General features: G+C 34.9%; 2 protein-coding genes across 2 annotated transcripts; one reads left to right on the top strand and one right to left on the bottom strand.

Moving 5' to 3' along the window:
- Nucleotides 1-5,811: 5,811 nt before the first annotated feature.
- LOC107486969 (pentatricopeptide repeat-containing protein At3g12770-like) lies at nucleotides 5,812-7,612 on the top strand. The gene has a single exon (XM_052260017.1). The coding sequence runs from the start codon at nucleotides 6,519-6,521 to the stop codon at nucleotides 7,359-7,361; it is 843 nt and encodes a 280-aa protein (XP_052115977.1). The 5' UTR covers nucleotides 5,812-6,518; the 3' UTR covers nucleotides 7,362-7,612.
- A 2,082-nt stretch (nucleotides 7,613-9,694) lies between these two features.
- LOC107486967 (heat shock 70 kDa protein 18) lies at nucleotides 9,695-13,222 on the bottom strand. The gene is made up of 2 exons (XM_016107550.3): nucleotides 12,975-13,222; nucleotides 9,695-11,623 (listed from the first exon to the last, which is right to left on the bottom strand). The coding sequence occupies exons 1-2, from the start codon at nucleotides 13,189-13,191 to the stop codon at nucleotides 9,846-9,848; spliced, it is 1,995 nt and encodes a 664-aa protein (XP_015963036.2). The 5' UTR covers nucleotides 13,192-13,222; the 3' UTR covers nucleotides 9,695-9,845.
- Between the last annotated feature and the right edge of the window lie 1,214 nt (nucleotides 13,223-14,436).

Raw genomic sequence — 14,436 nt, 5'->3', positions numbered from 1 at the left:
TAATTCCAAGCATTAAGTAATAAAAACTTTATTTAATAAATTATTGAATTTAATTTTGATGTACTGACAGTATAAAATAATTTTACACATATATTTAATTACGTAATATCATATCAGTAAAAATAACAATTAACCATGTGAATGATCTTCCAAAACAATAGATATGATTACAAAATTTATATGATTAACGCATCAAAATTAAACTAGAGATTATTTTTATTAATTTTATCATATTAAAATTCAAAACGAAACAAATTATTTAAAAAAAATCAGTTTCTAACTAAGTTATTCATACATATATTAATTTTTTTTATTTAACTTAAAATGTTAACCGCAAACCGAAAACAATAACGGTCCGATCAGACATATAAAACCGTTGATCAGAAAATCGGTAAAAAATAATTGAATCGGATGTGAACCGGATGGTCGGCCCGAACCTGAACCCGTCCAGTTTACACAGAAACGGAAGCTCCTTCGTTTCTTTCTCCCTTTCTTTCTTTCATTCAGAAAGAAATCACACAAACCCAGCCAAAACCCTAGCACTGTAAGCCTACACCACCGCCGCAAGGAGTGGCATGCTACCGCCGTCCGTCGCACTCAAAGTTCACCATCCGTCCGTCTATCTAGCTTCCCTTGTGCTCGAAGTCTTCAACCCCTGTTCGCTGTCACCGATCGCGGCTGCTTCCTCGAGCTCGGCGTCCGTCGTCTTTGTCTGCTCAGCCGCGCTTCCGTCGCCGTTTGTTTGCCGTTCACGTTCGCGTCTTCGTTCGCATTCTTCGCCGTTCACGTTCGCTCGGTGTTCACCGTTCGCTCGGTGTTCACCGTTCGCGTTCACTCGCCGTTCACCGTTCGAGTTCGCATTCGCGTTCGTCTGGAAGCCACGTTGCTCTGCTTCAAACTCTGCGACCAACCCGCGCGCTCCACCTAGCCGTCGAACTCCTCTCTTTTGTCGCCGCCGTGAGTTCCCTAAACCCGCCACCAGACAATACACTCGCACAACACCAATACTCTGCTTCAAACTCTGCAACTTCTGATTTCTATTACAATAAGTAACTATTTGATTTGGTAGTGGTTTGGATTTTTTTCATAGACTGAATTAAAGTAACAATAGTTATGTTCTCTTCTCTATCAGATATTCACATTGATATTAAGCTTTGAATTCTCTTATTTCGTTTTAATTTATCGCACTCAACATGTTTGATGAAATGCTTTAACCATATTTCTGGTTGGTTTTATAATTTCTAGCTTTTAGAAACTTAGTAAGTTGATTGCATGTGAAATTAGAATAATTGGAAATTTTAGCTGCACAAATAGCATCTTTGCAGAAAACATATTAGCATGATGATTCCACTTGCATTAGTGTTCTTATGGTAAATTTTAACTGTTATTGTGAACTTGTTAATTTGCTAATTGTTCTTGTGTTGTTGTTCTGTCACTTTTTTTTTGTGATTTTCTGTTCTTGATTTTGTTAAGTTGAGAATTTGCTAAATTGTTAGGTGCTGCGATTTAATTTGTTGGATTTTCTATTTAGGTCTTGTTCTTGTTTATTTGCTAAATTGTTGTTGTGTATTTATTGTTGTCTTTGAGATTATTGCTGGATATTGGTGATCATTGATTTATTATATGCTTCATGTTTTCATTGTTTTCTTCTGAAGGAAAAAATTTCTGTTTTCATTGTTTTGTTGATTGTTTGTTTTGTTTTAGTAATCAATTTTTTTGTGATCAATGCTCAAAATTTGAATGTTGTTCTGCTGTTTTCGTTTTGTTTCAGAAATCAATTTTTTGTGATCAATGCTCAAACTCTGAATGTTGTTCTGTTCTGTTTTAACTTTAAGGCTGTGTTTGGAAGAGGTGATGATTTCTGAGTGTTGTTTTGTTTTTGTTTTAAGGCTGTCTGTTGTGTTCAATTTTCATTTTGTAGGAAATTCTTTGAGGTATATAAGAATTAAGAAGGAAGACTATTTTATCGGTATTACTCTGTTGATTCCGGTCTGCTACAAGCTTGAACATAGAATTGAAGAGAGAAAAAACGCTTTATTATTTTATCATTGGCCTATTTTTGGCATTGCATATCATTGTAGTTTGTTTATTCATAGAACTAGTTGTTTATGTTAAGAGTATTGAGATGCCACATGATAAAACACGTGCAATACATTAGAGTTTGTTAGAGAAATCAGTTAGAAGAAAACTGAGTCGGTTACATCTAATAAGAAGTAGTTAGAGCTCACTCACTATAAATACTAATGCACTGTAACAAACTAGTCAGTTCAGCTAATACATCTCATTTTTTCCAGAAAATTCTCCTCCTTCACTCTCTCTCTCTCTCTCTCTTGCTCTCTCTCGCCCTCTCTTCTTTCATTCTTGTTCTTCATCTTCAAGAGTCTGATACCTTCACATGGTATCAGAGCTCAACGATCCATGGAGAACACTGCGCCAACACCAAAAGCTCCAACGAGCTTCCTCAATCAGAACACGTTCGCTGCGTTTTCAGCCATTAAACTCAACGAGAACAACTACAAAGCATGGAAGAAACAAGCACTAGCGTGCATAAAGGTGAACAAGCTTCAAAGTCATCTTGATCCAAGGATGGTACCTGCTAGGTGTAGCTCAAAGCTACACAGACTGGGAAGTGCAAGATCAGTGCCTTGTGGCTTGGTTAACAGCAACAATGGAGTCTAACTTTGTCAACCGTGTAATTGAATACGATTATGCATACCAGATCTGGAATGTGCTGAGTGAATATTTTGAATCTAGAGTCAAATCGAGGATTAAGCAGCTCAAGACTCAGTTAAAGACACTCAAGAAGCACGGTTCTCCAGTCACCGAATACATGGCGAAGATCAATCAAGTTGCTGACGCACTTAGTGCACTTGGAGCTCCACTAACCAAAGACGAGTATATTGAAGCTGCACTGGGAGGGCTTGGCGAAGAATACAATGTTTTCATCACCGTGGCAACAGCAAGGATTGAAGAGACATCAGAAAGCGAGTTTGAATCTCAGTTGCTCGCTCAAGAAGAATTAGTTGACAGATTTAGAAGGACGGAGCTAGGACCAGTTCAGGCAAACATTGCTCAAAGAGAAGATACTCCAGAAAGATTTCAAGGAAGAGGTTTCAACAACTACAGAGGAGGTTTTCGAGGCTCAAGAGGCAGAGGCTATTTCAGAGGCACAGGAAGGTCATCATGGTGGCAGGGCAGTAGGCCACAATGCCAACTTTGTGGGAAACTTGGCCATACAGTAGTGCAGTGTTTTCATAGGTTCAACCAAGACTTCATGAATCCACAAATGCAGCCCCTCAATGCAGCGCAACCACCTTCAGCAGCATTCCACAATGGTACAAGCTCTCAAAACTCTCAACAAAGATTTCAAGAAGTGAAAACTCAGCCTCCAGCACCACTCAATCCTCAAGCATTCCTTACACTGCCTTCAGCTCTCCCAGACACAGCTTGGTACCCTGATTCGGGTGCATCTCATCACATCACGTTTGACAAAAGGAACCTCATCACAGGATCTGATTATGATGGCACTGAACAAGTGTTTGGAGGTAATGGCCAAGGTATGGATATTGAACACATTGGAAGTTCATTCATGCATGCATCTTTATCTAACAAACCTTTCAAATTGCAAAACCTATTACATGTACCTAATATATCCAAAAATTTAGTGAGTGTAGCTAAATTTGCCTTAGACAATGGTGTGTTTTTCGAGTTTTGGCCTTATCTGTGTAATGTTAAATGTCAGATCTCCAAGAAAATCCTCCTTCAAGGATTGCTTAAAGAAGGACTTTACAAGTTTGAAGGGATCGAAATTGGCCCAAGAACAAAGTCTGTACCTGTTAATCCTACTTGTTTCAATGCAAACACTGTTGAAAACTCCAAAAATACATATGTTGAATATGAAAATAAGCATGTGCAAGCCACTGCCAATGCAAGTTCAGCATTGAATAATAAAGAGAGAGCTGCTGCACCCTCTCACCTAGCCAAACTGAATTGTAATTCAACGGCAAATAAAGTTGTCACAAGTCCAATTTCAATTTGTAATTCTGCCTCTCAATTGTCTGTAAATACCTTAGTAAGTCCTGTTTCAAATGCAGAAGCCCATGTCACTTGTAAAAAGGTTAGTGATACAACCCAATTATGGCATAGAAAATTAGGACATCCATCTGATAAGGTGGTAACTCTAGTGATGAATCAATGTAATGTTTCAAGTTCTGATAATTCAATGAATAAAATTAGCTATGATCCTTCATTATGCAATGCTTGCTGTATTAGTAAAATTCACCAACTACCTCATCTTGAGTCTCATTCTAACTATGCACCTTTAGACCTTATATTTTCTGACATTTGGGGGCCAGCACCCTTATACAGCAGATCAGGTTGCAGGTACTATATCTGCTTTATTGATGCAAGCACAAGGTATACTTACACATACCTACTGAAGACCAAAAGCCAAGCATTTGAAGCATTTCAGCAATACAAGTCAGCAATCGAACTCAAGACTGGGCTAAAAATCAAAGCCTTACAAATAGACAACGGTGGAGAATACTTGTCCACACCATTTAAGCAGTTTTTGGTAACAAATGGCATTCAACACAGACTTACATGTCCCTATACCCATCAGCAAAATGGCTTAGTGGAAAGAAAACACAGGCATATCACAGAAACCTCACTCACCCTGCTAGCCCAAGCTAACCTTCCTTTGAACTTTTGGGATGAATCAACCCTCACCTGCCACTTAATCCCCTTTTGAAGTAAAAAAATGCCGTAGAAGAGTGTTTAGAACCAGTTACTCTATTCATTGAACTTATATAGAATCAGGTGTTTATTATAAAACAGTTTTTTCGGTTGAATCACGATTGAACTGGTTGAACCAATGAATCAGTGAATCAGTAATTAGAACGGTTCGATGACCGGTCCAGTTTTCAGAACCTTGGAAAAAACTCATAAAAGGAAAACAAATAGAAAAATGGGAAAAGGGAAGAACTGAGACAACTGAAACATATCAGACGCGGTGGAGATGGTAGCGCGAAGAGAGGTCATACGGTGGACACCGTGAAGACTTGTGCCGTTACTCTTGCAACGGCGTCTGTGTGGTCACGGTGGCTATTTATGGTGTGGGTTATGGGTTGGCAGTGTGGTAACCAAGAACGAAGAACTTGTTTTGTTGGCTATGGTGTCTCAGTTTCAGCAATCATCGTGTGTTATTGCTACAAATTACCAAAAGTTTAAATCTTTTGAAATACCCAAATGCTTGTTCTTCCTCAATTTTCTCAAACCTTTTTGTTCTTCACCAGCACTTGCCTTCGAAGAACCTTGTGTTAATATTGATCCTCGCTTCAATTCGGACTCTTTCTATGCTTCTCTTATTGATAATTCAACATAAAGGAACCAATTGAATCAGATACATTGCCAGTTATATGTCTTGGGGTTGCAGCATAACGGGTTTCTCATGACAAAACTTGTTAATCGAAGTTCAAATATTGGAGAAGGTTGTTATGCACGCAAGGTGTTCGATGAATTTCTCCATCCGGATGTGTTTATGTGGAATGCTATTATCAGGAGTTATTCGAGAAGCAACATGTTTAGGGAGAGCGTTGAAATGTATAGCTGGATGAGATCGGCAGGGGTGCATCCAGATTGCTATACTTTTCCTTATGTGCTCAAAGCTTGTACTGAGTTGTTGGATTTCGGTTTGAGCCGATTAGTTCATGGTCAGGTGTTCAGATATGGGTTTGTTTTGGATGTGTTTGTGCAGAATGGCCTTTTGGCGTTGTATGCTAAATGTGGTCAAATTGGTAATGCAAGAGTGGTGTTTAATAGGTTGTGTGATAGAACTATTGTTTCATGGACTTCGATCATTTCTGGATATGTGCAGAATGGGGAAGCTATGGAAGCTATGAGATTGTTTGATCAAATGAGAAAAACCAATGTGAAACCAGATTGGATTGCTCTGGTAAGCATTCTGAGGGCTTATACTGATGTGGATGACTTGGAGCAAGGAAGATCTCTTCATGGTTGTGTCATCAAAATGGGTCTTGAAGATGAGCCCGATTTGCATATTTCGCTTATAGCATTGTATGCAAAATGTGGTCAGGTGACAGTTGCAAGATCTTTTTTTGATCAAATAGAGACAAATAATGTGATTATGTGGAATGCAATGATATCTGGTTATGCAAAAAATGGTCATGCCGAGGAAGTAGTACAACTATTTCACAACATGATCAGAAGAAATATACGACCAGATTCTGTCACTGTTAGGTCTGCAGTTTTAGCTTGTGCACAAGTTGGTTCTATTGAGTTAGCACAATGGATGGATGACTATGTTACTGCGAGTAAATATAGAACTGACATCTTTGTTAACACCACCCTCATTGACATGTATGCAAATGTGGAAGTGTAGAATTTGCTCGCAGGGTATTCAATCGTACATCTGAAAAGGATGTTGTTGTCTGGAGTGCAATGATTATGGGATATGGATTACACGGTCAAGGCTGGAAGCGATTTGTCTTTTCCAAGCAATGAAACAAGCAGGGGTTTGTCCAAATGATGTCACCTTTATCGGGCTTCTCACAGCATGCAATCATTCTGGCCTTGTAAAACAGGGTTGGGAGCTGTTCCATTGCATGAGAGACTTCGGAATTGAGCCTCGCAATGAGCATTATTCATGTGTGGTTGACCTCTTGGGGCACGCAGGTTATCTAGACAGAGCTTTTGCTTTTGTCATGACAATGCCAATTGAACCTGGTGTGAGTGTTTGGGGAGCACTTCTGAGTGCATGCAAGATCCATCGCCGTGTAACAGTGGGAGAATATGCAGCAAACAAGCTATTCTCGTTGGATCCTTATAACACAGGACACTATGTACAACTCTCTAATCTCTATGTTTCCTCGTGTATGTGGGATTGCGTTGCACGTGTTCGTGTTCTTATGAAGGAGAAAGGGTTAAATAAAGACCTTGGATTCAGTTTAATTGAAATCAATGGGAAACTGCAGGCATTTCATGTAGGCGATAAGTCGCATCCAAGAACCGAGAAAATCTTCAATGAGCTTCAGAGATTGGAGAAAAGGTTGAAAGAGATTGGGTTTGTCGCTCATATAGATTCTGTTCTGCATGATCTGAATTATGAAGAGAAGGAGGAGAATCTTTGTGTTCATAGTGAGAGGATTGCAATTGCTTATGGGCTAATTAGTACTGCTTCTGGAACGACGCTTAGAATCATAAAGAATCTTAGAGCGTGTGTAAACTGTCATGCAGCAATAAAGCTTATATCAAAGCTTGTTCAAAGAGAGATCATTGTAAGGGATTCAAACAGGTTTCATCATTTTAAGGATGGTTTGTGTTCATGTGGAGACTATTGGTGAGAGAGATGAAGTATGATTTATGAATGGCTCAACCTCAAAACCAGCTATTGTGGCTTGCCATCATTTCCCAAGATGAATTAACTGTTAGAATTTGAAATCCAATACTTACACCAAGATTGTTTGAAACAATGCATATTGACTAAGGAATACTCAGCATACTCCTAAAGCTAATTCATGTACTTTGGAATAGACTGCATAGCAATTTTAGCCATTTGATTGGTTGAGAAAATGAAAAATCTACCCTCTAAGATCATACAACATTAGGTGCTGTCATATTTGACTTATTGAAACCCTCCAAAATTTTGAAATCTTAAATATAAAATTATCTTTAGTAATTGAAAATGATGATAGCATGGAATTCTTTTCTTCTTCTTCTTCTTCTCCTTATAATAGGAGAAATCTAATAATTATGGACCACTCCATGAAACACAACTCCAGAAGGAGCAGCTTGGTTGCAATGTTTCTACAATGAAGCAGTGAAGGAATAGAACAAGCATGCCATTTTTGTTGTAGCTGCTGCTGTGGTAGGTTCACAGGCTGCAGTAACCAATCATTGTAGAGGTACAATATTTGGTGGTGGACATGAGATATGTGCTGCTGCCAATATTCAACCAGTTTTTTTAGGCTACTTGGTAAGCAGTTTTTTCTTCTTCTACTGCTTTTGCTTGTAGGCTTAGTGTTCGCTGGGGTTTGAAAATTGACAAAGAAAAAAAAAATTTACTTTTCAAAGTATAGTTATGGTGTCATTTGTTTTTGGAAGTTGATTTAAGCTTAGATTAATGGATTCTTGGTTTGTCAATTGAAAATCAAGAACTTAAGCTGTCTAAAAACGGTGGAAAAAGTTGTGATACTTTCTGAAAAGCATGTAAAGAAAATTAAGAATCAGAAAAAAAAAAATGTGTGCTGACTCAATTTCATTCTAAACAGAAGCTTGTGCAATAGAAAACGATATTTGAGGGGTAATTTTGTTCTCCATTATTTTATATTCAATAGATTTTCAAATTTGCTAAATTAAGCTACTCTCTATTAACAACTTTTTTTTTCTTGAAATGATTAGTCATCTGCCAATTTTGATGGAAGAAATGGAGTAACTGAAAACTTAGCTTTGAGGAAGAAAGAGATTTTTAGTACTGAGGGTGAGATTTTTAACTTCATTTTGTTAGCATATTGTAACTTAGCTTGTTGAGATTTATAATATATTCCTCTACAACTAGTCATATATATATATATAAAATCAGCATGAGTTTTAATGTTGCTTAATTGGTGTTTCTGATGAGGAAAACATGTCATTAAATGGAATAGGTGCTGCTGGTTGTGTTTTTATTTTATGGTTTATGACTTATGTTTTGTCATGTTTATTCATTAAGATCTCCCTTGGTGATAGTATGTTAAGTATTTATGTTGTAATCGTTGGCTTTATTCTTTGAACTTTGATCCCTTTTTTAAATTATTTATAGAACGAAGTCATGGGAACATGTACTAGAAATTTTTGCTATGAACATCAAATAAAAGAGGGAGCAAAGGGAGGGTTAAGAAAGTAAACCCCAATGTAAACCCTAATGCAAAGGGAACAATTTTTTATTCATCAAATTTTTGCTAGAAATTTTTGCATATCCGCAGGTCTCATATAAATAGAATAGTTTAAGAAAGTAAATCTTAATGTGATATGAATTTTAGTGTATTGTTTTATGAATTTTATAATATCTTATTTTTAATTTTTTATGTTGTACTTTTATTGATAATATTTTAGGAATAAATAGGCTTAAGCAGGTGAAAAAATAGATTTTCTAGAGTAGAAAAGGGCCTTAAAACAAATTTTTTCTTAATTATGTGAATATATCCGATATCCGATCCAATCCACAAGTGTAGATATCGTAATTTAAAAAAATGCAGATATTGTATCCGATCTGATCGGATCATCCAATGAGTGCAGTACAAATCAGATAAAATTATAGGCTATATCCGATCCGATCCGCGTGCAGCCTTAGTTGGAGACACATTCTTAAGCTCATGTTGATGTGCAACCATCATTTCAGATGTCATTTGTGTTTGCAACTCTCTACCTAAATCTGGGTGGTTATATATTCAAATGGATTTATGTTGGTTTGATTATAAGAAAATTCAATGATTATACTTTCAAATTTCACACTAGCGGTGTTAAGTTAAGCTTCAATGATTGTACTTTATACTAGTTCCTCGCTGGAATAAATGATGAACAAGTCCAGCTTATGACAAATAGTTTTATGAAAAATAAAAGCAAAAAATATTGAAGTTACAAGTATCATTCTATGTAAATCATAAAATAAAAATTTGAGTCCAACGCTAAATACTCCTAGCAGCAAGAAAATACATCTTTATTCCTCGAAGATATTAAGTAAGTAGTGACCAATTTAAAGGTTAATTACTAAATTACATCATTCTAAATAAAATAAGATAATTTTAAATTATTTTTTCATCGGTCCTAAAATTTTAGGATAAACCGATTTACATATTCTGTATTACTTGGATAACAGAACACACAGAAGAAATCAACCCATTGACAAAGCTGGCTCCTACCTTAAATCTGTCTTTCTTCAAGGTTTTTCTTTCACTTTCATTACCACGAGCATCAAGATCTTGAATGATCTTCGAAATAATTGTATAAAAGACAGTTAGATCTTTCTCTACCTTGACAAGCTCATCCACCGTTATAAAATCAGTCTCATCAACCAATTTCAGTGCATAATCAACAGCTTTGTTGATCCTTTCCTTGTCTTCTGCAGATAGCTCTGAAGCAATGGGTTCATCTTCAATCACATTCCTAATATTGTAAGCAAGATCCTCCAACTTATTCTTTCGTGAAACCATCTGCCTGTATTCTTCATCTTCAGCCTTGTACTTCTCAGCATCTTTCACCATCCTCTCAACGTCTTCCCTCGACAATCTTCCTTTGTTGCTCACTACGGTGACCTTCTTCGTCCACCCCGTTGCTATTTCCTCCGCCGATACATGTAGGATACCGTTGGAATCTATTTCAAAGCACACATTAATGTTCGACGCGCCGCGAGGTGCCGGAGGAACTTCCAGATCGAAACTTCCCAGCAAGTTGTTGTTGCTTGCAATTTTCCTCTCGCCCTCGTAGATATGAAACGTGACTATTGTTTGGTTGTCGACGGTTGTTGTAAACCAATCTTGCATCTTTGTAGGAATCACGGTGTTCCTTGGAATTATAACACGCATTATTGAACCTCTGATATCCACGCCAAGGGACAGAGGAGTAACTTCCCAGAGCTTCAGATCTTGAATCTTTTCATTTTTGTCACCACTCAGTTTTGAAGCATGGATTGCAGCACCATATGCAACTGCCTCGTCCGCATTGATGCACTTCTTGCAAAGATCCTTCCCGTCGAAGAAGTCCTTCAACTGCTGCTCCAATTTCGGAATCCTAGTCGATCCACCAACGAGCACAACCTCATCAACGCTCTGCTTCGCCGTGTTACTATCCTCGAAACACTTATGAACAAGCTCCATGCATCTCTCAAAGAGATTCTTGTTGATTTCCTCAAACTTAGCGCGAGTGATTGAGGTATAGAAATCGATTCCCTGATGAAGAGATTCCAGCTCAATGGAAGCTTGAGTTGTTGAAGAGAGAATCCTCTTGGCTCTCTCGCAAGCAACCTTCAACCTGCATATGGCTCTTTTGTTTCCTCTAAGATCAAGCCTTTTCTTTCTCTGAAACTCACTCGCAACGAATTCAACCATTGCAGCATCAAAATCCTGTCCACCGAGATGTGTGTCTCCGCCATGGATCTTGACGGTTATGTTTCCTTTGTTGTCAATTGTGAGAAGAGTAAGATCTAACGTACCACCGCCAAAATCAAAGACGAAGACAGTTCTGATTCCATGAAAATGATTAGAATAATCTCTAGTGTCGAGGCCGTAAGCAATGGCTGCGGCACTTGGCTCGTTGAGTATGCTCAGTACATTAAGGCCGGCGATCTGGCCGGCATCTTTGGTAGCTTGGCGCTGAGAGTCGTTGAAATAAGCCGGAACTGTAATAACCGCATTCGTTACTTGTGTTCCAAGAAATTGCTCTGCGATTTCGCGCATCTTTGCTAATATCATTGATGAGATTTCCTCAGCAGTCAAAGATTTTTTCTCAGATTTGTGCTCAACTATAATCATTGGAATTTCATCAACATTGGTAACTTGAAATGGCCACAGTTTCATATCATTCTGGACATGGGGTTCACTAAACTTCCTACCAATTAACCTTTTTGAGTCTGTAAGAAAAAAAATGAGAACAAAATTAAAACAAGCTCAAAACATTTAATACAAAACTTATATCTAATTAAATCCAACCATGTTTGTGTACACTAATAATATTTAATGCTATAGCTATCAATTAGCCATCATCAATATTTTTAATGGTGTGAGATGACATTTAATGGTGTAGGATTAATGGTTAAATGCTGGCTCTTAGACTTTTTCATAAAAAAAAAAAGACAAATAAGATTTTTATTAAAAAATGAAGAGAGTAAAACTTATTGAAATGATACGAAAAAATAAACGCTAATAATAATTATAATTATAACACGTTTTCTATGCCTCAACGACCAAGAAGTAAATCCTGATAGCCTTAACATCTCTCTAATAACAAATTGGTAAGCTGCATGCTTAGCTTAATTAGCATGAAAATACTAACAAATTATGTCAATGAAGATCACACTTAATATTTTGACATGGAGGAAAAGATGACGAACGACATACATAAGTAAAAGTTAGAGTAAATATATTTTTTGTGTTCAGCATTTGTGATTTATAAAAAAAAATATTAAAATAGTATTTGAAAGTTTACATCGTTAACAAAAAAATTTAAAAATGTAACAACAAGAACTAGATATTAAATATATATTCTAAAAAATGACTTTAGAAATCATAGTTTGATGTAACTTTTTGTGAGTATCATTAGAAAAATAAAATATTTTCATTCTCAAAATTTTATAATTTTATGTCAAGTAAAAATTTTTATTTTTTAATTGTGGATTACTGATTTTTTTAAAATAAAAAAAATTAGAGATCAAATTTTGTTTTAAAATTTTTTGTGCACCTTTTAAATGTTTATTTAAATATTGGCAGAAAAATTCAGATTAAATAGATAATATGTTTGCTAAATACGAAGAAAAAAATTATACTTAAAAAAATATAATATTTATTAGTTGCTTTTGTCGCATTTTCAAATCATTTATCGGTTGTTTTGTCAATACTACTTTCTCAGAACTTTTTTGTCATCGTGAATTTTTCGAGTATTAAAATAGTAGCTAATTCTTTTTTAAAATATATTTTTAATGTGTAATTTTATTCAATTTTGTTTTTAACATTTTCAATTTGTGTCAAAATGACCGTTACATGTTAATTCTATCTAAAACGTTTAGAATAAATTTTAAAATGTTTTAGGATAATTTTACACAAATCGAAAATATTACGAATAAAATTGAGTGAATAAAGATATTAAAAATAAAATAGAATAAATTAACGTTAGATAGGTGTATTTTTTTTTTTAAATTACATACGGGATAAAAAACATGCTTTAACTTAAATGTTAATAATAAGTAGGTAGGTTGAGATAGTTACCAAAGACAGTGTTGGTAGGGTTGGCAGCAATTTGATTCTTAGCAGCATCTCCAATCATTCTTTGGGTATCAGTGAATGCAACACAAGAAGGTGTTATTCTGTTCCCTTGGTCGTTGGTTATGATCTCCACTCGATCATGGCGCCACACTGCAACACAGGAATACGTTGTTCCCAGGTCTATTCCTATGGCTATTGATGATGCAATTTTTTCTCCCATTCGCTCTTCTTTCGGTGAAATATGAATTGAATCAGAATTAGAAAAGTTACAAGATAGGATAGATGCTTATGTATGTTTATATAGAAAATGCAGAAAACTTTTAGGTTGACTTCCCACAAAAGAAAAAGAAAAAAAAAAAGACTACCCCTCATTATTAACGAAATAAATATTTGGATCACTTACCTTAATAAAATAAATAATAGAGTTCAATATTTAAAAAATATATTGGTTATAAAAATAATTTTAAAAAATATAAATTCAGATTTTTATATTTATTTGATGCGCATGTTTTTTATATCTAATAGTATCTTAATAAAAAATAAAAATATTTTTTCAGACACATTTGACACATTTAAATATTATTACGTATCTAATTTTATTATTCTTAACATACATTCTTGATACGAATTTAAAAATAATATATTATTATTTATTAAATTTTTAAATATTTTATATAATTAAAAAATATTAAAAAATTAATTTATATTTTAATATCATTAACATATTAAAATATTATTATAATTTATTTAAAAGATATTCCATATTTTATATATGTATCATGTTTAAATTCTTTAGTGACCGTATATAAGCGTAGAAGGATCATGTTTGGCTGCGTTTGTTTACAGAGACAGGACACTGAAATAGGAATACAGAGACACAAAATCGTATTTGACAGAGAAGACATGGATAGAGATAATGTGTCCAAAGTCACTGAATTAGTGTATTTTGTGTCCATCCTGACAGGAAGGACACTAAGACACTAACAAGGGACGACACAATTTATTTTTTATTTTTTTCATTATTCTTGTTAATTTTTTATAATTATATTTTTTATTATTATATTTTTCATCTCAAATTTTTTGAATAAAAAAATGATAATTATATTTTTTATTGTTATATTTTTCATCTCAAATTTTTTGAATGAAAAAAAATGAGAATAAATTAAATTTTCATAATTTGTTCTAGTTTATTGTAAAAAAAAATACAAAAATACAAAATTTTATATCTCTATTTATAAATATTTTGTCTTGTCCTATCTTATTTTCAAAACCAAACGCACATATTCATACTCGTGTAGGATCACTCCTTCTTGGCATCTTCTTTTATTTGTTATATTATTATCTTCTTAGTGTTGTTTTTGGTTAAACTAATTTCATTTTGTGAATACTAATAGATTAATGGATATTAATTTTTTATTAATCTACATTATTTTTTTAATTTAGTATATTTACAATGATAAAAATA

Source organism: Arachis duranensis, chromosome 4, assembly GCF_000817695.3.
Source record: "Arachis duranensis cultivar V14167 chromosome 4, aradu.V14167.gnm2.J7QH, whole genome shotgun sequence".
Lineage (NCBI taxonomy): Eukaryota > Viridiplantae > Streptophyta > Magnoliopsida > Fabales > Fabaceae > Arachis > Arachis duranensis.
The sequence above is the reverse complement of the archived record's forward strand: the minus strand, read 5'-3'. Positions and strand labels throughout refer to the sequence as shown.

Excerpts from the sequence above, each read along its gene's own strand:
- LOC107486969 (XM_052260017.1), top strand. The coding sequence starts at position 6,519 with ATGAAACAAGCAGGGGTTTGTCCAAATGATGTCACCTTTATCGGGCTT.
- LOC107486967 (XM_016107550.3), bottom strand. The coding sequence starts at position 13,191 with ATGGGAGAAAAAATTGCATCATCAATAGCCATAGGAATAGACCTGGGA. Across the intron at positions 11,624-12,974 it reads CCCTACCAACACTGTCTTTG|ACTCAAAAAGGTTAATTGGT; the intron begins GTAACTATCTCA and ends TTTTTCTTACAG.